General features: G+C 46.5%; 3 protein-coding genes across 3 annotated transcripts; 1 reads left to right on the forward strand and 2 right to left on the reverse strand.

Moving 5' to 3' along the window:
* Positions 1-604: 604 nt before the first annotated feature.
* LOC125770460 (xaa-Pro dipeptidase) lies at positions 605-23,787 on the reverse strand. The gene is made up of 8 exons (XM_049440136.1): positions 23,462-23,787; positions 23,120-23,311; positions 19,959-20,006; positions 14,843-14,904; positions 14,715-14,759; positions 1,162-1,876; positions 942-1,093; positions 605-874 (listed from the first exon to the last, which is right to left on the reverse strand). The coding sequence occupies exons 1-8, from the start codon at positions 23,651-23,653 to the stop codon at positions 841-843; spliced, it is 1,440 nt and encodes a 479-aa protein (XP_049296093.1). The 5' UTR covers positions 23,654-23,787; the 3' UTR covers positions 605-840.
* LOC125770445 (pre-mRNA-splicing factor Slu7) lies at positions 9,516-11,518 on the forward strand. Its single transcript, XM_049440080.1, has one exon. The coding sequence runs from the start codon at positions 9,535-9,537 to the stop codon at positions 11,374-11,376; it is 1,842 nt and encodes a 613-aa protein (XP_049296037.1). The 5' UTR covers positions 9,516-9,534; the 3' UTR covers positions 11,377-11,518.
* LOC125770440 (FAST kinase domain-containing protein 3, mitochondrial-like) lies at positions 11,641-14,262 on the reverse strand. The gene has a single exon (XM_049440068.1). It carries the CDS (start codon positions 13,960-13,962, stop codon positions 11,845-11,847), a length of 2,118 nt encoding a protein of 705 aa, XP_049296025.1. The 5' UTR covers positions 13,963-14,262; the 3' UTR covers positions 11,641-11,844.

Here is a 23,787-nt window from a genome sequence, read left to right on the forward strand (position 1 = left end):
ATGATTCTTCAACACCAAGAGAGCATCCACGGAAGGAGGTAACATTCATTTCGATGGTGTAGGCGTCATTCTAGAACATCGTATAGTTGTTTCTTTCTCGCACGTTATCATTGACCGCGGCTCGAGATGATCTAGTATTGGCGATCGATAGTGTGAGTTTATCGAATAGTGGGGAAATATTTCAGCATCTGTTTCAATCCATTCGTCCATTCAATTTGATATGCGGAAAAGAGATGCCTATATTATGCACTAAGCTGGGGAAGTGACAGTTGATACTACCTCTTCAGTTGGATGGTCTCTTGTTGTTTTGAATCCAAAAATTGTTCATTTTCTGCGACAAAATCCTGAGAAAGTGACCAGCGAAACAACAAGAGAGCATCCATGGCAGAAGGAAACATTCATTGCTCTCTTCTAGCCTTCATTCTAGAATATCGTATAGTTGTTCCTTTCGCGCATGTTATCATTGTTCCTGACTCGAGATGAATTAGTATTAGTGTCTGGGGATTATTTTACACACAGCCATGGTGAAGCGTTCACCTGAATTAAAGACGAAGTACCTGTTTCTATAATTGAGTAAGGTGCGAAATAATTTAAAACTCCTTAATTTGATATGCAAGATTTTATTTGATTAATATAAGGAATAAAAATGAAAACAATTATATTGGCACAACTTGCTTGCAATTGATTTAATCCGTAATAGGTGTGAAGCGTTATATAGCCTTCATAAAGGTGTAGTACATATTTCTTCAGAAAGGGGATTTCCGAGGCTAAACAGGAGCGATTTCCTGCATATAGAAAGGCACCTCGGTGTATCCATCGTACCTTCGGGGGTTTATGTTTTTACTTGGCCATCCAGGCTTCAATTTCTTCGACACTAAAAAAGAATCAGAGTAAATTGCTACGACAAACTCTACACGTCGTCACATGAAACGACTACTTACGTTCTCGGCACGAAGGTAAAGTTTTCAATGCCAGTCTTTGTGATCAGCACATCATCCTCAATGCGAACACCGCCAAAGTTGCGGAAGCGGTCCAGCTTTTCCTTCACCAAAAACTTGCTAAGATTGGGATCCGAGTAAGCCTTGTTCAGCAGCTTCAGCAAAATGAAACCAAAATTTAATATGAACCTAGTTTTACAACGTCCCTCACTGTTTAGCTTACCGGCTCGATAAAGTAACATCCCGGCTCGATGGTCAAATACATGCCCGCTTTCAGTGTACGTGCCGTGCGCAGACGGTTAACTCCAGCCCTGGTTGAACGTTCCGGGCAGCCGGGCAGATATCCACCGACATCGTGGACATCGAGCCCCAAAAAGTGTCCCAATCCATGCGGTTGAAAAATGGCATTCAAACCAGCCTCCATCATTTCATCTACATCGCCCTGCAGCAGTTGGCCTTTGCGCAGCTCTTCGAGCATCACACGGTTGGCAAGCAGATGCATGTCAATCCACGATACGCCTTCCCGGGCCGCACCACAGACAGCATCGCGGGCAGCGAGCACGGCATTGTACACGAGCTTCTGGTCCTCGGTGAACTTCCCGTTGGCGGGAAAGCTACACGTAATGTCCGCTGCGTAACCACCATAGTTGGCGCCCATGTCGAACAGACACATGTCACCGTCCTGGACGGCACAATCGTTCGGTGAACCGGCGTGACCGTAATGCAGGATGGCGGAGTTGGTGCCAGCACCACAGATGCACGTGTACGACACATGCCGGCAGCCACCGACGGCGTACGAATGGCGCAGAAATTCAGCCTCCGCCTGGTACTCGTGCAGGCCTGGCTTCATCACCTTCATTACGGCTTTATGCGCGTCCGATGAAACACGTGCCACATAGCGCAGCACTTCGATTTCGCCCGGAGATTTGATAACGCGACTGGCGGGAACGGAAGAAAAATGGAATTGAATTTGAAATATGAATCAACTAAAGCAAAAGGCTGGAATAAAAAAGTAACATCTCAATGCAGTTAAAGGTATAAGAAATGAAAAAGAAAAAAAAATAAAACAAAATTAAACAATTCTAAAAATTTGAAAATTTCCTAAGGCCTTAGCTTTTTTTTTGGGAAATTTTACAAAATTTATAAATTGATGTAATTTAATGCAAATTTGTTGAAATAAGTTTCTTTTCACTCAAATAATGCTTTAAATAAAAAAAAGAATAAAAAACCAGAAAAAAATTTAAAAAAAATTTTCAACTCGAAAATTTCATAAGGCTTACCCCTTACGATTTTTTTGGGAAATTTTGAAAAAAAATTAAATTGTTTTATTTTAATGCCAATCGGTTGCAATGTGTTTCTTTTCACTCAAATAATGTTTTAAACAAAAAAAAAATAATAAAAAATTATAAAAAAATCAAAAAATTAAAAAAAATGAAAATTTACTAAGGCTCGTTTTTGCGCCAACTTTTGCCTATAACTCGGTCGGTGTCCAATGGATCGCCAATCTTTAACCTGTGGTCGATAGATAGCACCAATGGCTACATTTTCTTCTTGGACGGCCATGCCCTCAGTGGTCTCTGCCAGAAGTTATTCGAGGAATCAAGTTCCTTACCCTGTTTGAGGAAATGTAAATTTTTCTTCATTTTTCAGCAATTTAGCAAAATTTTTAATTGTGATATATTTTTATGGGAATTTGTTGCAATAAGTTTCTTTTCACTTAAATAGTGCTTTAAATTAAAAAAAGAATAAAAATCAGAAAAAAAATAAAAAAAATTTCAGCTCGAAAATTTCATAAGGCTTACTTACCCCTTTTTTTTTTTTGAATGCATTTTTTGTTTATTGATCCGTAAATTTACATAAATTGCCGCGGTAATACATACAGTTTACGCAACGAAACATAAAACACGCAAGTACAATACGCAAATTTACAATAAACAAATATCTCCGTTACCGGCGGCCTTCCCGGCGAAGGCGTAGCCACCGGCAGCATTCGCGTCCCTGTTACATTCAGTAAGGGCACGCGCCCCCCCTATCTATTGTATCGGCGCAACATTTTTACAAGTACACAATACAACACAAACTTCTGGCATTTTACGAAGCGGGCTTGCCCGCTGTTTGCCCTGGCGCCTAATTTAACGAAAACGTTTTCACACACAAGTGCAGGTTCTACTACCACGCAGAGCGGAGACGGCTACGGTGAATGCCGGTCTCTCCCGGTCAGTAGCCCCACTATCCTCCTAAGCCGTCTTTAACGGCTTTCACCCCTCCTAGTCATCGATCAGCGCGTCGACGTATTCGTGGTTGAGATGGCTGCCTCAACATCGGCCGACATAAGTCCCCTGTTGCGGTCCGCCATCTCTTGCCGACGTTCCCGTTCGCGTACCCTCCTGCTTTCCCGTCGTTCGGCTAGCTCTTCCTCCGTCGGCGGTACTCGGCTCCTCCTCGTTCGACCCGGACGCGGTGGCGACAGTGTACCGGGGCGTAGTCGGGCGCGGAACTCTTGTTGCCGAAGATTCCGCCTCTGCCGACGACGAAGCAGTTCTTCGGCCGATGGCGGGTCTCGTACGGGCCGATTGGGGGGATGGCTCTCTGGCTGCCTGCTAGCTGGACGATGTTGCCCTCCGTCCTCGTCGGCTGCTGGTACCACCTGCTGCTGTCGTTCTCGGCGTCTTCGTCGTTGGCCGGCGTTTCTGGCAGCATTGCGTGCCTGCCGCCGAATGCGTTCCGCCAGCTCATTGGCGGATATGATCTCGCCAGTGATTGCCGCGTTTTCGGCAACCTGCTGCTCCAGCCACCGTTGCTGCAGGAAGCTGCAGATCCGCTTTGCTGCCTTCGCCGTACTCTGCCAAGCCTCCGGGCTCGACAGCAGGACACGCTCCAGCTCCTCCGGGGTGATGACAACGCCTTCCGCGTTCGTCAGAAGCTGAGTACGTACATCAGCGAACCTCGGGCAGTGGAACACCACGTGCTCTGCCGACTCCACGGTGTCGTCGGCGCAGAAGGGGCAGGTAGGGGCAGAGGTGAATCCCATAGCGTGCAAGTACTCCCGGAAAAAGCCATGTCCGGAGAGCACCTGGCTAAGGAAGAAATCCATCTCGCCATGTTTCCTACCTACCCAGCCGGCGATGTCCGGTACCACGCGGTGAGCCCATCGTCTGAACCTGCTCGCCTCCGGATGAGCGGCATCCTGGTCCCACGATGTCTGCCACTGCGCGATGGTTGCCGATCGCTCCAACCTCTTGATGGCGTCCTTATCGATGAGGACGCCTCTCTGTAGCGCCTGCTGGTGTCTCTCGTACCGCCGCGCTATCTCCTTCACCTGTAGGTGTAGCGGAATCAGTCCCGCCAGCACCACCGCCGTGTCGTACGCCACAGTACGGAAGGTTCTGGCAACACCTTTCGCCAGAGGCCGTTGCAGCTGCTGCAGTTTCTTCCTACACCACTGGAGCCTGACCGCTTCCGCCCAGATGGGTGCCGCGTACTTCACCACCGAGTCCGCTACTGCTGCTAGCAGCCGACGTTTAGCCATCCTCGGTCCGGCGTGATTGTGCATCACTCTGGTGGCCAGCTTCACCACACGGAGTGCCTTGGCGGTGGCTTTCTCCACATGTGGCTTCCACGATAGGTGGTCGTCAAGCATGACCCCGAGGTAGCGTATCGCCGGCTTCGGGCGAACTTCCACACCGTTGATGAGTACTGGCACTTCCGGATGTCCCCGGCGCAGACTCGAGATGAGGACGATCTCGGTCTTCTCCGGGGCCAGCTGCAACCGATGTTGCTCCATCCAAGCGGCGATCACTGCTACGGCCTCCTCCGCTACACCTGCCGCCTCCTCCGGTGTACACCCCTGAGCGAGTACTGCTAGGTCATCGGCGAAGCCGATGACGGATGCACCTTCCGGCAGCTGCACTCGTAACACGCCGTCATACAATATATTCCACAAGGTGGGGCCCAGGATGGACCCCTGTGGAACTCCTGCCGTTACTCGACGTGTCACCGGACCGGAGCTGGTGTCGTACGTGAGCTCACGGTCCGAGAAGTACTCCTTCAGGATATTGCGCAGTCCTGAGGGAACTCCTTTATCCTGCAGCGCCTGTGCGATGTCCTGCCAGTTGGCGGAATTAAAAGCGTTGCGGACGTCCAGGGCGACAACGAGCAAGCAGCGCTTGTCTCGTCGGTTCGTCCGTTTAAAACTCATCGCCAATCTGGCGGCTTCCGTCACCAGCCCAACCGCCTGAAGTGTTGACCGACCACGTCGAAAGCCGAATTGGTGTTCCGAGAGCAGCGGCTCTGTCGGCATCTCGATATGGTCGTTCAGGCGGTTCAGCAATACTCGCTCGTACGCCTTCCCGGGTGTATCCAGCAGCATCACCGGCCTCACCGAAGACGGCTCGCCCGGTGGTTTCCCCGGTTTGGGGAGCAGCACCAGCTTCGCCTTCCTCCATTGCCGCGGGAAGCGGCCAGCATCCATCTGCCCCTGGATCAGCCGCACGAACGTCGCCGGATGCGTGCGGATGGCTGCCGAAAGGGCAGCGTTCGGCAACCCATCCAGGCCCGGCGCCTTCCGAGGATTCAGGCCAGCCGCGATGTCGAGCAACTCCTGCTCCGTGACTGGCCTGATGTTGACGCCGTCCGGTTCGATGACAGGCCAGGTAACAGCAGGGTGGTTCGGGAACAGCGCATCCACCGTACGCTGCAGGACGGCCGGGTCGCGTTCTTGTGCGACACGGCTTCCACCGAGCCGTCGCAGGAGCTCTCCCTGCCACCTACCCGTCTCGTCGTCCTCCAGATGTTCCAGGAACTCGTTGTAGCGGTTCCGCTTGCTGGCCCGGATCTCCGCTTTCAGCAGCTGGCGGGCCTCCTGGTGTTGTGCGGACGCTGTTTGACGGCTCTCCGGATCGCTGATCGGCACCCTGCTGAACCGATCCCAAGCTAGACGGCATTCCTCCCGCAGCCGGCCAATCTCCGTTGTCCACCAGTACGCCGGTTTACCAGTGTGGCCGACTGACGGGGAGACCTCCGCCATGATCTCGCTGCACGCCCGGCTCAGGGCTCGGGTCAGGCCCTCAGGGTCCGTGGCCTCCTCCACAAAGTTGGCTGTCTGCAGCGCTATATCAAACAGCTCCCTGTTGAATTCTTTCGCCCGCCAGCGTCTGCCCGCTGCTCTCGCCGCTGGTGCTGCCTCCCTTCCCGGAGTTTGCCGGCTGTTGGTCGCCGGCCGTTCCCCCACCTCGAAGCGGATGTATCTGTGGTCACTGTACGAGTACAGTCCTGGCATCCTCCATTGCCTGTCGGGGTTCCCGACGAGGTCCTCTCTGCAGATGGTCGAGCTGGCGAAGGCGACATCGACGATGCTCGGACGAGCGACGCCGTTCCCAACGAAGGTGGCTTCCCTCCCCAGGTTCAGGACGCTGAGCCCGAGCCCCTCCGTCAGCTGCAGTAATTCCTCGCCCTTGGTATTCGTCCTCGTGCTGCCCCAGGCGCCATTCCAAGCGTTAAAGTCGCCAGCAAGCAACACTCGGGAATGTCCTGAGGCGAGTACCTCGATGCACTGCATCATCTCGATGAATTGAGGAACCCCGATGCTTGGCGACGCGTAGCAGGCTATGATGGTAACGCCCGCTACGTCTGCCGCCACGATGCCAGGAAAGCTCGTGCTCCGGATGCGCTGAACCGGGTGGGAGCAACTGCTCGTAACAATGGCCACCAGCCTGTCGCGGTCCACCACCCAGTTCGCGTTGTCGTCCGGTGCTGAGTACAGCTCACAGATCACCATTATATCCACCTGCTCCGTCCGCATCGTATGAAGGGCCAGGTCCTGCGCGCTCCGGCTCCGGTTGGTGTTGATTTGCAGGACCTGTAGGTGGTGGTTCCCCCCTGGCATGCTTATCGGCGTGGGGGAACGTTAGCTCCTCTGCAGCCATGCGCTGCAATACGGTGTGGCCCTCCACACCGAATGCAGCTTACCTCGCTGCTGCAGGCGGCCGCTCGATGTCCAGTTACTCCGCAGCGGATGCAGCAGTTGCTGCGATCCAGCCCGGAGCATGCAGCCGCCATGTGCCCCCTCTCCAAGCATCGGAAGCAGCGGAGCTTCGCCGCTTCCAACCTGGGGGCCTTCTCCAATTGGCAGGAGGAGTGATCGATAAGCAGACGGTTTTTGCTTAGGATCACCTCCGCCTCCACCCGCGGCAGACGCACTCGTGCTCTCTTTGTGGCATCCGCCCTCTCCCACATTTTGAGCGAGGCCACCGCCGGCTCTTTGGCGAGTGCCTCCCTTAATGCCTCCCTTACTGTCTCTTCCTCGGTGAGGTTGTCTACATTCTTTAGGACTACCTCCGCCATCTCCGTCAGCACCTTCACGGTCCCCAACTCACCCAGTGTGGCCTGGATGCGGCGGCACAATGCCGCGGAGTCCGCGTCCCGGGCCAGCTCCATCCGGAGATTGCCCTTCGGCGTCCGCTTCCCGATGCGGATGTACTTTTGGCCATCCTCTAAGGCCGGGCACGTCCGGATTGGCCGGTACATTTCCGCAAAGGAGACCCCCGGTGCCGGGACAACCAAGATGGCATCTGGTCGTCGGCGTGCGGATCTCTGGTTCGCCTGGACGGGGCGCTGGGTCGGCACCGAATGTTGCGGCCGCTGCCGCTGCTGCTGGGGTGCGGCTGAAGGCTGGGCCTTTGACCGCTGTCCCGCCACCTGCCATCCTGAGACCATATCCCGGTATGATCGTTGCTGCTGCTGCCTAACCTCCAATGGAGGAAAGGCGTAATCCCGTTGCAGGGACTGGGATTTGTGCCATTCCCCCTGTCCCTGTCCGTTCCTCGTCGTAACCTGCTCCTCCGCTATTTCGCGCCGCAGGTGCTCCTGCAATTCCAGCAATCGCTGCTGGGCAGGACCCTGCGACTGACGCGCTAGGACTCTATCCCTTTGGGCCTTACGCCTCAGCGTCTTTTTGCTGGGGCCTGACTTGGTTGTGGCTTGGTTTCCCAAGCGCACTCCAGTCGCTGAATCCTCCAGCCTCACCACCGTGTTAATACCGGTCCGGTATAAGTTGAGCTCAGCCCGGAGCCTCGCGTTCTCCCTCTCGCTACGCTCTAACCGCCGGTTAAGCTCTTCAAGCTGCTCCACCAAACGCACATACATGCTCGCCTGTTCATGTGGCGCGTCCACGAGCGGCCACGGGTTGGAGCTTCCGGCTTCTGCCTCCGACGGCGATGCGGCTGGGGCCGGCATCTCCGGGGTGACCGTTCTCCTCGGTGACGGCGTGGGGGCAGTACGCTTAGGCTTACTTACCCCTTACGATTTTTTTTTGGGAAATTTAGCAAAATTTTTAAAACTGTTGTTTTTCAATTCAAATTTGTGAAAATAAGTTTCTTTTCACTCAAATAATGCTTTAAATAAAAAAAGAATAAGCAAAAAACAATTTAAAAAATTCAAAACATTTGAAAATTTCCTAAGGCCTTAGTTTTTTTTCGGGAAATTTAGCAAAATTTTTAAAATTGATGTATTTCAATGCGAATTTGTGGAAATAAGTTTCTTTTCACTCAAATAAAGTTTTATATAAAAAAAAATCACCAATATATGACGCGGAGGGCAAAAACATCTTCGTTCACCTATTTATCTTGTTGCAATTTCTTCTGGCTACGGAAAAAATTAGGCTAAAGTCTGAAACACGACCCCCCCCCACTCACGGGCACTCATTTGAGTGACTTTTTTTCGTGCAGGGTGGTTCGAAATCGGTTGCGTGTTTTTTAATTATGTTTCGAGACACAAACACCTGAGGGCATGGCCGTCGAAGAAGAAAATGTAGCAATTGGTGCCATCTATCGACCACAGGTCACAGATTGGCGATCCGTTGGAGCTTTCGCGAATAGCTCCGGCCACAGACATGGTAGCGATTAGTGGTGCATGGACGAAATCTAGCCACAAGTGCCATCTAGCCATGGCCAGAAGAAAGTGTGGCGATATCTTGGATACCGGCGGAGCTATGGGGCAAAGTTGGGCCAAAAATGAGGAAAATTTTACGGTTTCACAAACAGCGTATGGAACTTGGTTCCTCGATGAATAAATCACTTTTCACTATGCGAAAACCTCCTTACAATTTAATAGTAATTGTAAAAAAAAAAAATCAAATTCAGGCCACATTTGATAGTCTCCGAACCACCCTGTACGAAAAATTGACACGCAGATGAGTGACCGTGAGTGGGGGGGGGTCGTGTTTCAGACTTTAGCCAAAAATTATAATTATTTGATTTGATATGATTTGATTATTTGAAAAAATATTTGATCTTTTTAAATTTGAACGCAATGATGTCATTGCGCCAAAAAATTGTAAACAACAGCGCCACCAGCGAACAATAGCGAAACTTCAATATTATTTGCCGCTTGTTTATACTGGTAGTTCGTTGGGTCTGTTTCTTCCACTAAATGTCAACAGTAAGCCAGCTGTCAATTGGCATTGTTTATTTCACGTGAAGAAATCGCAAAAGTACGCAGTTTGCTCTTGCTTCTGCGTTATTAAACTGTGAGAAGGGTGTTTAATAACTTGATAGCTTCGTACCACCGTTCGTGGCAGAAGCGAAATCCGAACCTCAAAATGGTGAGCTCGGGATCGCGTCTTCCCTTGTCGATGCTGTTGCAAACCAAGGAGGCAACAGATGAGGAACCTCGGAAAGCATCGCGCGAAGATTGGCGTAAAGCGAAGGAGCTCGAGGAGGCACGTAAAGCTGGTAATGCTCCGGCCGCAGTTGACGAGGAGGGTCGCGACATCAATCCACACATTCCGCAATACATTTCATCCGCTCCGTGGTACTACAATACCGCGGGTCCAACGCTAAAACATCAGCGACCCCAGGATGAGGACAAGGAGCGGTCGGGCATTGACGAGTGGTACAAACGGGGTGTTGACACCTCCAAACCGTTGGTGACCAAGTATCGGAAAGGGGCGTGCGAAAACTGTGGCGCAATGACACACAAACGGGTGGACTGTATGGAGCGTCCGCGCAAGGTGGGAGCCAAGTTTTCCGCCAAAGCGATAGCACACGATGAATTCATTCAGCCCACGATCGTGAGCGACTACGATGGTAAGCGCGATCGATGGGCCGGTTACGATCCGGCAAACCATCGGGAAATTGTGGAAGAGTATCTTAAAATCGAACAAGCGAAACGGGAGCTACGCGCACAAAAGCTGAAGGAAAATCCCGACCTGGCCGAGGAGCAGGACGAGGAGGGCGATGAGGACCGATACGTAGACGAGGTAGACATGCCTGGCACGAAGGTGGATTCGAAACAGCGCATTACGGTGCGAAATCTACGCATTCGCGAAGACACGGCCAAGTATCTGCGCAACCTTGATCCTAACTCGGCCTACTACGATCCGAAGACGCGTTCCATGCGTGACAATCCTACGCCGCTGCTGAATCCGGAGGAGACGGAATTTGCGGGTGAAAATTTTGTCCGCTACTCGGGTGACATTCAGAAGCACGCACAGGCACAACTGTTTGCCTGGGAAGCGTACGGCAAGGGTGTCGATGTGCATGTGCTCGCCGAACCGACAAAGCTGGAGCTGCTCCAGAAGGAGTACGATAAGAAAAAGTCGCAGTTTAAGGATGAGGTGAAAAATAAGGTGCTTGAACAGTACGGCGGTGAAGAACATCTGGCGGTACCGCCTAAAGCTTTGCTCCTGGCACAGACGGAAAACTATGTCGAGTACTCACGATACGGTAAGGTGATTAAGGGGCAAGATAAACCCATCATTCGGTCACGCTACGAGGAGGATGTTTACCTCAACAACCACACCACCGTGTGGGGTTCGTACTGGAGCAATGGTTGCTGGGGTTACAAGTGTTGTGAATCGATGATTAAAAATTCATACTGCGTTGGTGAAAATGGCAAAGGGGCTACTACGATCAAACCACCTGTCGCCGAAAGTGAGACAGCTTCGGATGCTTCAACTGCAGGAGAAAATCAAGCAACAAAAACATCTGCCGAACCTGTGGAAGAGTTATCAACAGCTGTCGAAAAACAACAATCCCATACAACATTGGAAACCAAACAAGAATCCGCTGATCGGGATAACAGTAGCGATAGTAATAGCGAAAGCAACTCAGAACCAGACCCAGATAGCAAACGCGATCGTAAAGAATCGAAGAAGTCGAAAAAGAAACGCAAGAAGGAAAAGAAACGGCAGCAGCGGCGGGAAGAGAAAAAGTTGCGTAAAAAATCCACCGAAAAGGTAGAAAAGGATAAGCTTCAGCTTGCGCTGGAAGCGGAAGAACAGAGCCAGCGGCGAGCAGCGGATTTGCTGCGGCAGGACGAAAGGAAGCGTCCGTACAACAGCATGTACGATGTGAAGGCACCAACCGAAGAAGAAATCGAAGCGTACATGTTAAAACGGCGCCGTGAAGAAGATCCAATGCTCGCTTTTATGGGCAAGTAGCTTTATCGTGCTACACACAAAATGAATAGAAAGTTCATACTTTTATATCATGTATAGACATAAATTAAACACGCAATGAAAACATAATTTCATGTATGAGTTTGCTCTAATTAAGTTAAATAAATTGATTAACTTTAACAGACACCTTGCGTATGGCTTTTATCATTTTTTTGTAAAAAAAAGCACTTCATTATGGACAATTTAAGTTGAGGTTTAGTGACAGAATTTCGTATTTAAATGCGAACCAAACACAGAAAAAGTATATTTTGTCTTTTTTCACACTCAAAAGTCTTGTTTTATTTTTGATCCTTGCAGTCTTTCTATTTAGTGCCTTTGCAAAAGCGCACTTCAGAATGATTACCAAATGTGCTATTATAGCAGGTGAATAGCATTAGCTAACAAACACAGAAACATCTAAGTTAATAACTATCGTTACGATTTTTACACATTGTATATCACAATTGGACTTTATGGTGATCCTTCGACCGGTGCTGCTGCTACCGTTCCGGGCGGTGGCAACGCATCTAGTGCCGCCTTCATTCGCTCCACCAAATAATCCTGCAGCTCCTGTGGATGGATTTTCAGCTTGTACAGCACATCGAAACGTAGCGTGGCCACCTTCAGTCCGAGCCGTCGCAGGTGCCGTATTCGCATCACCTGCGGCCCAACTAAATACTTGCCGGTACTGTCAAAGTATTCTGGCAGATGAACCAACACCGCCACATTGATGTTACGCTCCTTCATGGTGTCCATGGTGAAAATGTTACCTAAACCGGCCGGATGGAATATAACGTCCACCAGATAGAGCGAGTTCACGGGCAGATGCTGCAGGATGGAGAACTTTGTCATACATTCCGGTCCACCGGCCAGTTCCTCCAGCTCGGTCGTAATGTAGTTAATGATACGCTTTATACGGCCATCGTGAAAAACGGCCTTCGCTGAATGATCCCGCGGTAGTAACGGTCCATCATAATCCACACACTCAAGCGTTAGTCCGGTATCGAACACTTTCAGCTTGCCGCGCACCACATCCAACCGATCTGGGCGAGTTTTTGCATGTAGCACATCGAGAAAGTATGGATTAAAAATTCGGTTTACAAAATTAAGCGGAAAGCGCTCCAGACAAATGTACGCAAACATAATGTCGATCGTATCCGTCGGGCGAATTTTAGCAAAATGCAGATCAACAAACATGTTCACCGTATCGAAAAATTTGATCGCATTCGTCGGCACAAAGTCCAGATAGCCGAATGGGCAGAAAAGTGCCTTGAGATACGTCGGCTCGAGTTGACTAAAGTTGGCTATGAAAAACTCACTGCAACCATTCAGTATGTGTGCGTTCCGGAGACGAAATTCTTCACAGTGTCTCAGTATGGTAACGATGAGATTTTGTGAGCTCACCTTCACACCTTTCGCTTTAACGTATCGTTCTATCGCGCGTTCGATTTGTGCATCGGAGTAGGCGAGATTTGTGAATGCTTCCAGTATTGCACCTAGCTCATCTTCTGCCACCGCGTGTATATTGGTGTTCAACCAGCGCGCTAACGTTTGCGTGACCCGAAATGGTGATAGTTTGCAGGTGACAAGTGCTTGCAGCACCTCGATCGTAGCGTTTGGCGACATTTGCCACCAGAGCTGTGGAATGCGTCGTTCCAGCACCGTCAGTACTGCACGGCGACTAACTTTAAGATAGGGTAGGATGGAGAACACAAAATGCACGTTCCGTTCGGTGATACTTTTCTCCTGATCGGCAATACCACTCCAAAACTTTTCCACCATCTCTGGCCGGCGGCATTGCGTTAGCACTTCGATCGCATCGCAACATTCCTCGATGGATAGCACATTTTCCGAACACCGGTACACAAGCTCATTTCCCAACATATCGATCGTTCGCGGTAGCTCCAAATAGCTTCGCAATTCATCTAAAAGATCAAGAATGGCTTTAGAATCCGAATGAAACACGATACAGTTAACGATCCGTTCGAAAGGTTCGCTTTCTTCTAGCTCTTTTAGTTCCAGCAAGCTCTCCACCTTAAGTATCTTCTCTAGGGCGTGTATCGCAACGCTAGGACCGTACCCAGTTCCACCATCTTTTTCTCGCTCCTGCAGTACCGTTAGTACCCCTTTGGTTGAATGGCAACTTTCGATGCTTTTTATAGTTTCCATTTCGGACTCCAATGAGACCGGCAGCTCGTTAGCTCTCGGTTCTTCGCCCGTTTTGTTTGATGGCGGCGTTGTTACCGGTGCAGTTATTATTTTATCCGACACGAACGATACGAACTCATCCTCGGCAATCTTGCGTACGACCACCGGTAGCTCCTGGATGTCGCAACCTTGCTGCACCAAAATCGTAGCATTGCGTACGAACTTTTTCGATGTGTTGCTTGTAGGTGAACCACTCTTGGTGCCTGATCCGCTATCCGGTGGATTGGTTGGTGGTGGTGGATCATCTCCAGCGTCCTTCGAGGAAAAGGAACAAACCCGTGCCGTAAACTGCGGCAAACAATACTGTAAAGAAGCACCGAATCGTCCACCGATCGGTCCGCCGCGAGTTGAGCGCAACGTATACCACACGCAGCGTGACATCTAGCGTTATGTAAGCCGAACGATAATTCCAAACCGGCGGTTGATAGCCCACACAGACGATACGGACGTGCGGACAAACGATCGACACTTGTTCAACACATTTCCTCACTTTTTGAAATTCAATTTCATTAACACACGGTCATGTTTGTTTTGTTTCCAACCACTTTTAACGAAATTGTTTGCGAAATGCTCGTGCAGCAACGAACCGAAACGTCAAACTCATGTGACGTTTTTTTTTTTAACGAAAACACGTTCATCGAAGGTTTTAACGAAACGAACAGTCGGCGCCGAAGCGTCATGAGCAGCCCTGCAGGTATGAATTTAATTGTACCGTTATGGAAACTGCATTATAATTGTGAGTAATGTGCGTTATTATGCATACAGCTGTGTATTTGTTAATTGCTAGCAATAGCTATGGGCTAAAAATAAGTAGTGGCGCCTAATAATAAATGCGCCTTTATAAATGCCGCCTTCCATTGCAAAAAACGACGAAGGAAGGAGTTATATTTTTAATAACAAAATGCTTTAACTATGATTCTTACTAAAAACAAATAAAACATTTTTCGATAAAATCACCAAAACACAAAAAGAAATAGCCATACATGAAATCATGTATTTAATTATGATCGATAGAGTTAGACGATTTTAAAAATTGACAGCAAAAATTGATCTGCACACTAGCAGACAGAGTGTGTGATGAGGTTTTGATTTAAATTAAGTATAAAATTTAAAAAAAAACAACAATCTCTTACCATTCCGCGATCACCGGGAACAAAATATCGGTGTCCGACACAAAACTAAAAGAGAACAAAATAAATTACGGAATTAACTTTAGCTGTAAATTCGAGAGAGAAAAAAAACTTTTACTAAAACAACCAACCTTTCGATACCCTTGAAGTAAGCCGGTTTGGCTACTGCTCCACTATCAGCATTCGGTCCACTCTGTGTAAAAGATATGGGAACAACTATTTAGTTCATTTTGTTTGCGCTTTACAAAACGGTCTGGTTAGATCCCATTTGTTAATCACAATACGATTAATGTACCTGCATATTACTTCTATCTACCCATTCATCGGGTGGATCATGGGCGTGTGCGCCTAGATATAGGCAATGCAAATATTTTATAATTACCAGTCACAGGCCAGTCGCAGACACAAGGGGGGGTCTTCTGTCACGCCAACGTCCATTACCATACCCTCCCTGTGGACCATTAAACCCTGACTCTAAAAATAGTGAATGTATACTTTCGGACACTCCCTAGCCCCAGGACGCAGCTTACAAGAATCGGAAAAAAGTAGTGCGCGCTTGAAAGAGAGCCTACCCTAAGGTAAACATTTTTCAATAAAAAAAAACTTTCATAACTTTCCGCTGCTGGCACGCAACACACACACACATTCGTCACAAAAAAAGATTAAAGCAAATTGACGTCATCATCATGGGATCACCCGATCAGCCGATCCTCTGGCCGGGGAGATTTGTTTGTAAACATGCGGCACACGGTCCCGTTTTTTTTCTATGTCACACCCGACTTTAGTGACGGAATTATTGTTGTAATGCGCCAAACAAATACCCCCGCGGCTTCAGGGCCGACGGTTATTTGCAACATTATCTCTGGGTCCTGTATCCTGTAAATACCGTGCGGCGATGTGAAACGTACCACGTTTCATTGCATTTTGGAATGTGTGGCGTTTACTAATCTTTAGACCCGCGGTATGGCGCGTCTTGGTGGCGCAACGATTTGATACCGTTTCATCATCACGGTAGAGATCATTGGGTTGTATTAGAGAGATAGGGGACAACATTTCGACAGGGGTGTGGAATATCACGACGATTGATAAGAATATTTCCCCTTCAACTTCGCCGCATCAACCTCCCCGGAACACGGTGCTCGTGCTTAGCGTATGGGAGACTTTGACCAAAGTACCTTGAGGATTGTACATAAGTGAGAAGGCGCCAAAAGGGAAATGCGCAGCACCGAACCATTGATCATGCGTCGGGTTTTTTTTTGTCGTTGTTGTTATTGTTATCATTAAACTGCACAACGCGCACATGTGGCAATATCAGTACGAAATTTTGAAAACACCATTCAAGGCCACCATTCAAATCTGGGAGTAACGGAAAGTAACAAATGCACAGTGAAAATTATCAAGAAGAATTATCACCAGCTTTACACACAAAACAACGCAAACAACAATATACCCTACATTAGGTACGAAACGAAAAGTAAACAAAACGACCGATTTGCCGGTTCGTTCGCATTGTTGGGAACGGAAGTTTGTATTACATCGATGCAATCGGAACGTATGGGTTTTAGCACGTAAATAGATTGTAGCACCCGCCGCAAGAACTGCGTCATTAAAAATGTGTCGATATTAGCTATGAAGTATGCATAATCTTACTATTAATAATGTTTTGCTTCAGTGTTTTTCAAGTTCAATTACGAGGGGAATGTCAAATGGCCATAGCGTTTGTAAAATAAATTAAAAAAAAAGTTTTCAAGTTCAAGTGGCTCAATTAGTGTCGTTTCTAGCTTCTGTTCAACTTGAATTGAAATGCGTCGAGGTAGATCTCGAATTCTTCCCACTTTTACGAAAGCTTTTGCAAGTTGAGATCGATTATGTTATTTTCTGAATAAGAAAAAAGAAATTGCGAAGAATTTCGTATATATGTCAGGTACTTCAATTTTGACGTTTAAACCAAAAAACCCTGTAAAAGCTTTGTAAAGCAGTAAATGTCAAAGATTCCAGATCTATCTTGACATATTCCAGTTCAACATGAGCCGAATCCAGAAATGACTGTAACTAGGATACCACTTTCACTCCAACAAACCCCTGTAAATTAACGTCATTATTTGAAGGATGTTTTCTCACAACATTTAAACTGTCCGTTAAAGTTTGTCATGTTTTTATTTTACAACTCTTCTCCAACTGCGGTTATGGTAATGATTTTCTTGTGCAAAAATACACCAAACTTCCTGTTTGAGGGGAGAAAAAAAACACACACACACAATAACACTAAAGTTACGCTATTTTTGTTTGCAACGAATCATTTACCCACCGCGTTTTGCATTATTTCGCCAACATGTGAGAAAAGCTGCAAAAAAAAAACTAGGGCAGACACCGACTGCCGACGTGGTACGTGAGTTTCACGTACAAACACAAGCAGCCCACATGGCACGGCACTCGGTGCGTTTTGCTTTTCTGCCAACCGCATTGCCATCCGGCCTACATTGACGGGTAATACAGCGCGCCAACAATTCAAAACAAACTTCCCACCTTCAGACGTCCGGTTGAAGCGAAGGGGAACCGTGGTGCGGATGCGCGGCAATTAGAAAGGCAATAGAGAAAAAAACAATCCACCAATAAAGACGCCACACGTCATTCACACAGCGTTGCAAAAGCATAGTTGTGCTTATGTATATTGTCCTTACGAACGGACCGATCATCATCACCATCATCAATCGCCACGACAAAAACCGCGAGCACGATTGATCAAGGTTCATGTGTAGAAAGTGGATAATCAAAATAGACAAACCAAAACAAAGGCGATGCTCACACTCATACCGACGCTATGGCACCGGTTGCCGCGCGGCCATCCCCGGCCTTAACGTGTGGGTGGGGGGGGGGGGGGGGGGTGGGTGGGAGGCACGCCAGACCAAGATCATCATCCGTGGTTTTTAAGGGTGGGTTTTGCAAGTTGACTTTTTTTTAATGACCAAATAAAAAAACGCCTTGTTGTTTGTTAAAAGTTTTACGATACGTGTCCAAATAGCGACTCGGCTTTTGCGGCTATAATGTGTATTTGTATAAGTTGTTGACAATTTTACATACTGGCCACGTTACTTATAATTTTAAAGAGTTTGTAGTAATAAGATAACAAATTGTTTCACCTTTGCTATCGTGTACACCAGGGTTGTTAGTGGCTTCGTTTTTCTATGTGACGCAAATGCTAATACTGTATGCAAGGGAACACTGTTTACATATTTATATCATCACTTTGGCACTGTATGCTTCGATACAGAAACAAAACAACAACACAACAAAAAAAAGCCCTGCACGACTAAAAAGCTGCCAAATAATGCATACAGTAGGCTTTGCCCGAATATGGCAGCGAAAGGGTAATAACGGTTAAATTTTGCACAACTCCACCAGCCTGCCTGGTGGCCTGGTAGAAAGGTGGATCAATTCAACCCCAACCCCCACAACCTGAACACACACACACACACGCAATAAAGGCACAATACAGCCTCGCAATAAGATGGCGAGCGGGTTTTGAGAGCTGAAATGGAGTCAAGGCCTGCTTAGCTCGATTCGATGTGCCGGGCGGTTTGACTCTTGCTATATTGGTGTTATGCGCCGCTGTTGTTGTGACGGCGAAACGACGTATTGTGACGGCGAGGTGTTCCGGTGCCACGTTCAGCCGTGTTTCCAATGGCGAAAAAAGTGCGGCACACGGCGGTGGTGGAATAGTGGCTCTTTTCATTGAAATTTCATGAACGGAACTTGCCAAATTATTGGTCACGTAAGGCGACGGACAACCGCGGCACAGCCGTCTAAAGTGTTTGGCGGATCCACAGAATACATCAAAGTGTTTGGGGGCAGGTCATGACAAAATCTGTAAACGGCGGTGTCTATACGATGTGCGAATCGGTCGGAAATTGGAGGAGCTAGACGCGAAACCTTTTGGGTCCTTGAGACAGTAACTGTGCCTTCAGTAAGCGAACAAGATCGTGCCAAAAAAAAGATGTATGGGATGAAATAATTTCGATCTTCAACAGAACTTAAGTACCTAGCATATAAAACATTTTTTTAATTCATTTTCTGTTTCCTTATGGTACTCACAACTTTGGGTAATTTTGAGTTTCCTTGACATAATTTACCAGTAGCTGAATATTAACTATTGCACAAGACGAAAAGATCTAGTAGCGGTTTGATATTAAGCCTGTTGTGTGACGTTCGATGACTCTAGCAATAAACCACCGGGCGCCGCCATTTAGCATCACTACAACCTTAATGATATTCACAAGCATTAAAACACTTAAAACTTTTTCAAAATAATACAGTAAAGATCTTCAATAAAAGATAGACAACTTATGTGATCTGTAAGATCGATATTATAGAGAATGATATACAATTTCGTTATAGAACATTATAGAAAAAATCTTCTAAATTTAACAATTAACAAAGTGAGTTGGAACAAGATAAATAAATTCTAGTTTTGATACAAAATCCCATTCCATAACACAGTTTTGTCACAGATCATCGAAAGGCTAGCAAGTGAAGCAACCGGTACGATCGCTACAAAATAGTTTAATGCAAACATACCCCTAACAAACGAGATAACAAGAACGATCAACATTGTAACGATATTTCCCTACTTTTAGGCCAAGGGCCTTTTTTTTCTCCCAACCATTCGTTGTGCACCGTTGTACTCTACCCGTGGTAACGACAACACCCCACGTTGGAACAAGGTTTTGTTTATTTTCCATCCATCTCACTCACTGCGCTGTACTTGAACAGCTTGAACAGAGGCTGTCGCTGAGCTGTATCCATGCATGCATGCAAGAAAATTGCACAGCTGAATCCATGAGTACCGGTGCCCATTACCTTCATGTTGGTACGGCACAGTGTTGTTTTACTACACGCTGGCCCAAAACAACCAAACATACACAAACCGCGGCAACGGCGAGAATCGGGTTTTAAAATAGTTTGTACGTTTTTTTCATTTGCAATTGCCAGTGAGTGTGTGTGTCCGCGGGTGTTTAATGGAGATAATAAACGATAAACATCATTAAATGTTGCAACATCATTTCACAGAGGTTAAGTCCCTAATTGAAGATCACCTGGTATTTTTTGTTATTGTTGGCTTATCTTTAAGGTCTTTTGGTTTAATTACAAATGAATGAAACTTGCAATCACTATAAACCTTGACAGAATGGAGGCGCCCAATTCTTTTCTAAAAATAAAAAAAATAATCACATTATTTATAGGACTCACCAAAAGCAGCAACACCGATGGTAATACATCAGTAAGACGGTTTGCAAGCTAAAAAAGAAAAGGAATGAAATATTATTATTTAAAAAAAGGCAGTTTTTTTGACGATAACAAATATTTTTCTGCAGCTTATCAATGTATTTTACTATTCAATAAAATTATTCTACAAGCTGGATCTACATCTCTCCATGAGAAAAAACACCATAGATAGATCATAGATATATAGACGCACTTATGTTAAAGGATAAAAATAAATATATTTCAAACTTCGTTCCACAAAAGTTCAAATAAAAATGGCCATAACTCCGGGAACAACAACTAAAAATGTTCCCCAAAAAAAGCGCGCAAAATATTTGCTATGATTTTGCCATTGTTTCCATTATCCAGCGTAAACACGATACACAATCGATAGGTAATTTTGTTGCGTTTTTATTCGATTTCTAGTATCACTAATTCAATTACGAACGAGGTACGTTATGGTATTGACCACACACACACACACAAGACATAAAAAACAACCTCCCTCCCTTATAGTGTGACACCCGTGTGCCATTACATAATTCATAAACTCTCTGCCCTAATTATGGTGCAATGACCATGCACATGACTTCGTCAGCATACACACCACATGACACGACGGGCGTAACACCACACAGGTGACACGCAGCTAGCTCGTAGTCGTCTAAAGTCTGTGTGTGACTATTGTGCCAAGGTATGTACAGCGGACGATCGCAGATGCAAACAAAACGACGTTTCTCGTTTGAGAATGGTAGTTGCAATGGGGGGGTGAACGTTATTATTTTTTGCCCCCCCCTGTTATCTTACGTTGTGGTTCGATTGTGTGTGACCCTCTAAGCAACCGAATGCAGGTGTGTGTAAAGGGCCACTAATACATCGTAAAAATGGGTGAATCGCTGAACCGTTTGTACCAGGTACGGAACGATTGAAGCGACTACAAACGATAGCAAAGCGCCATGAAGATGAGGGGCACAATCTAAAAGCCGGGTAGAATTCCAATATGAATGGAAGCAAACGTTACAAACCCGTGACTAATAATGACGAATTGCTATAAAACTCGAACATAGAGTGTCACCAGGTGACTCACTTGCGCTACACATCCCTTACTAGTCATGGGCGTTTTTGAACATTAGTCAACGTTTCACAATTTGCATTTTATCTACCTAAAAACAACCTTAAGTACACAGGTCAGGTGAGATTTGTTTTGCTTGTGTGCCAAATCCCCAAAATACCCCACCACCTCTCAATGCCTCAAAAAGCCAACAACTCTTGTGTAGCTGTCTTTCGTTTGACTGTAAACGTAGGAGTACGCTAACGTCACGTGCTGTTTGCTTACTGCACTTTGATCGTGGATCAGGCCAGACTTTGAGCTCTCGCTTGGAGCGCCAAAGGAAATCATGCGGAAATAACCTCCGGTTTTTTGCTGTTTCAGGCGGTGGTCATTAAGCGAGGGAAAAGGAAAGAAAGCAATTCACAATCCAACAGACCAGACGACACAAACGCTTAAGGGGGCGCTTAAGAATTTGTGAACTTTATTTTTACGTCTATACGGAGCAGAGTGTTGCTGCTGCTGCTACTGATCGACATGAATGTTGGTTTTTGTTGACATAATGTAAAAATAACACACGCGTCTTTTACACAGTCTGTCTGAACGTTCTGTGAGAATGTTTGAAACGTTACGTTTGCCTTAAAAATGTATTTTTAATCAGCGCGTTACGACGAGCGCGTTTGTTTGAGTAGGGCAGAAAGTGATTCGAAAACGTTTCGCAAAGTTGCAAATAATTGCATGAATGTTGGATAACTTAGACGAACGATTGGCCATATGTCTAATGTTAGCTTCAAGATGAAGATCTCTGATCTTAATGGCGTGATAAATATATGAAGAAGGTCAATGCGATGGGGAGAATTTGGGGCCAAATAAAATAGAAAAAATATTGTTTCTACAATATTACCTATCAAGAGATCAAGAAAACTACCGTTTGCAACCATTCAAATGTAGTGCTTTTTATGTAGCTACACCCCAAGAATTATGTATCTACTATAGAACATTTAGGTTCCAGTAGATTCTCTAGAGGAGATCTTGCAGAAGATGTCGTCTAAAAAGAATCTAAACATTATTATCAAAGACACAACTAGAAATAGGATTCCTCAGCAAAAATCAGAAAACTGAGCAAAATTGAGTTTAAGTTTAAGAAAACGATCGTAAAAAGTTTTATCCCAAAGCAAGTAAAAAACAGGCTTGAAGTTCTGGAACTGTGGATCTTCGCCATAGTTGTGATCATCGAATGTTCTCATAACCAAATGCATTAGAGAGTTCTTTTGTTTTCGAAGATAACTCCTTGAAACTATTTTAGCGTCTTAATTACAGAAGACATGATCAACTATTGGTAACGCAACTCCAATTCGCAACTCCAAATCCAACTGTTAAGATATGATAGATTCTTGGAAGAGAATCTCCTACATGTAAAAGAACTATATTGAGGAGTAACTTTTATGGTTATTTTTTCTCAAGTCTGCAAAGACCCGAAGTTTGGTGTAGATTGAAACTTTTACAGAACGCACTATGCGTTATTCATGTCATAGGTAGTCAAACAATTGAACAAACATTGTAAAAATCAAACTAAATGAAGCTGATCATTCCAAAACATTGCTTTAATTACTAAAAATTCAAGTACAATTTCTAAAGATCAACTTTGTAAATAAATAGCTGCTGAAGAAGACGGCAAAAAAGATTTAATTGAAGTCGCTTCGGTTGTATTGTACTTGGAACAGAATTGAGCGATCTAGCTGATGGCTATTGTGAGATCTGGCTTTTGGCAACACTTGCCATGGTCTGACAAGAAGCTGTACTTGAACGCAGACGTAACAAAATCAACCAAACCATCGAAAGCCATTTTTTCGTTGTTGGTTTGTTTGCTTCCTTTGTTCAGCGCTGCTCAGTTTCGGAAATGCGCCACGGTTCCAAGCAAACATCCCCCCTTCCTTCGCCTATTTAATTGTTACTGTTTACGATTGCGAATCCACTCTCGCGCAGCGGAAATAGATTTATTCGCCGCATGACTGCTAAACAACCGCAAGCGGCAATGGCTATAAAGCGATGAATTGTGTTATTTCGTATCGATCGTAGAACGTTTCCAGGCACTTACCTCATCGACGTAATGTACTGTGTCGACTTCGTACTTCTTTTTGAAATCGTCCAAACCGAGCAGCGGCCCCATCCAAACGGCATATTCTTCCGGTAGACGTGGCACGTACAGCGCAGAACGTCCGGTTTTGATCTCAACCGTTCCGTAGCACCCCGGTTCCGTCACACCGAACAGGTAGGTGAAGTACGATTCCTGCAAAAAAAAAACACACACATTCACAGTCGGATAAATCAGAAACGTAACCAACACTTCTCGGATTTGCTGGAACGTAGTGTACGAAGAATTTTGTTTGATTTCCAACATTTTCCAGCAAATTAAGTGTGTGGGCGATCACTTGCTCACCTGCCGGAAAACATAATCGACGTCCGTGTCGTAATGACTAATGTTATCGCCACCCTGCAGCAGGATCAAGGGGTTCGCATCCACCCCAAACTTGTGGGCACGTTGCAGTTCATTGACCACCTTGGTTCGGTTGTCTCGGTACAGCGTCATCGGGATGGCGTGCGTGTGAGACCCCATTTGGAAGACGGCCATTTTCGTAGTTGGTGCGCGTGCGTTTCGGCGACGTTAGCAGTCAGTACGGTACGGTAGAAAAGTGAGCTGTAAAAATAGACGAAACAAGCAACGGTGTCGATATGATTAAAAATCGTAACGTCTAGGGCGCACAG

The sequence above is a fragment of the Anopheles funestus genome, chromosome 3RL, assembly GCF_943734845.2.
Source record: "Anopheles funestus chromosome 3RL, idAnoFuneDA-416_04, whole genome shotgun sequence".
NCBI classification, from domain to species: domain Eukaryota; kingdom Metazoa; phylum Arthropoda; class Insecta; order Diptera; family Culicidae; genus Anopheles; species Anopheles funestus.

Bases quoted from the DNA above. Each gene is read 5' to 3' on its own strand.
- LOC125770440 (XM_049440068.1), bottom strand. From the start codon at position 13,962: ATGTCACGCTGCGTGTGGTATACGTTGCGCTCAACTCGCGGCGGACCG.
- LOC125770445 (XM_049440080.1), top strand. From the start codon at position 9,535: ATGGTGAGCTCGGGATCGCGTCTTCCCTTGTCGATGCTGTTGCAAACC.
- LOC125770460 (XM_049440136.1), bottom strand. From the start codon at position 23,653: ATGGCCGTCTTCCAAATGGGGTCTCACACGCACGCCATCCCGATGACG. The intron at 14,905-19,958 runs GTGAGTCCTATA...TCTTTTACACAG, and splicing joins CATCGGTGTTGCTGCTTTTG to AGTGGACCGAATGCTGATAG. The intron at 1,094-1,161 runs GTAAGCTAAACA...ATTTTGCTGAAG, and splicing joins GATGTTACTTTATCGAGCCG to CTGCTGAACAAGGCTTACTC.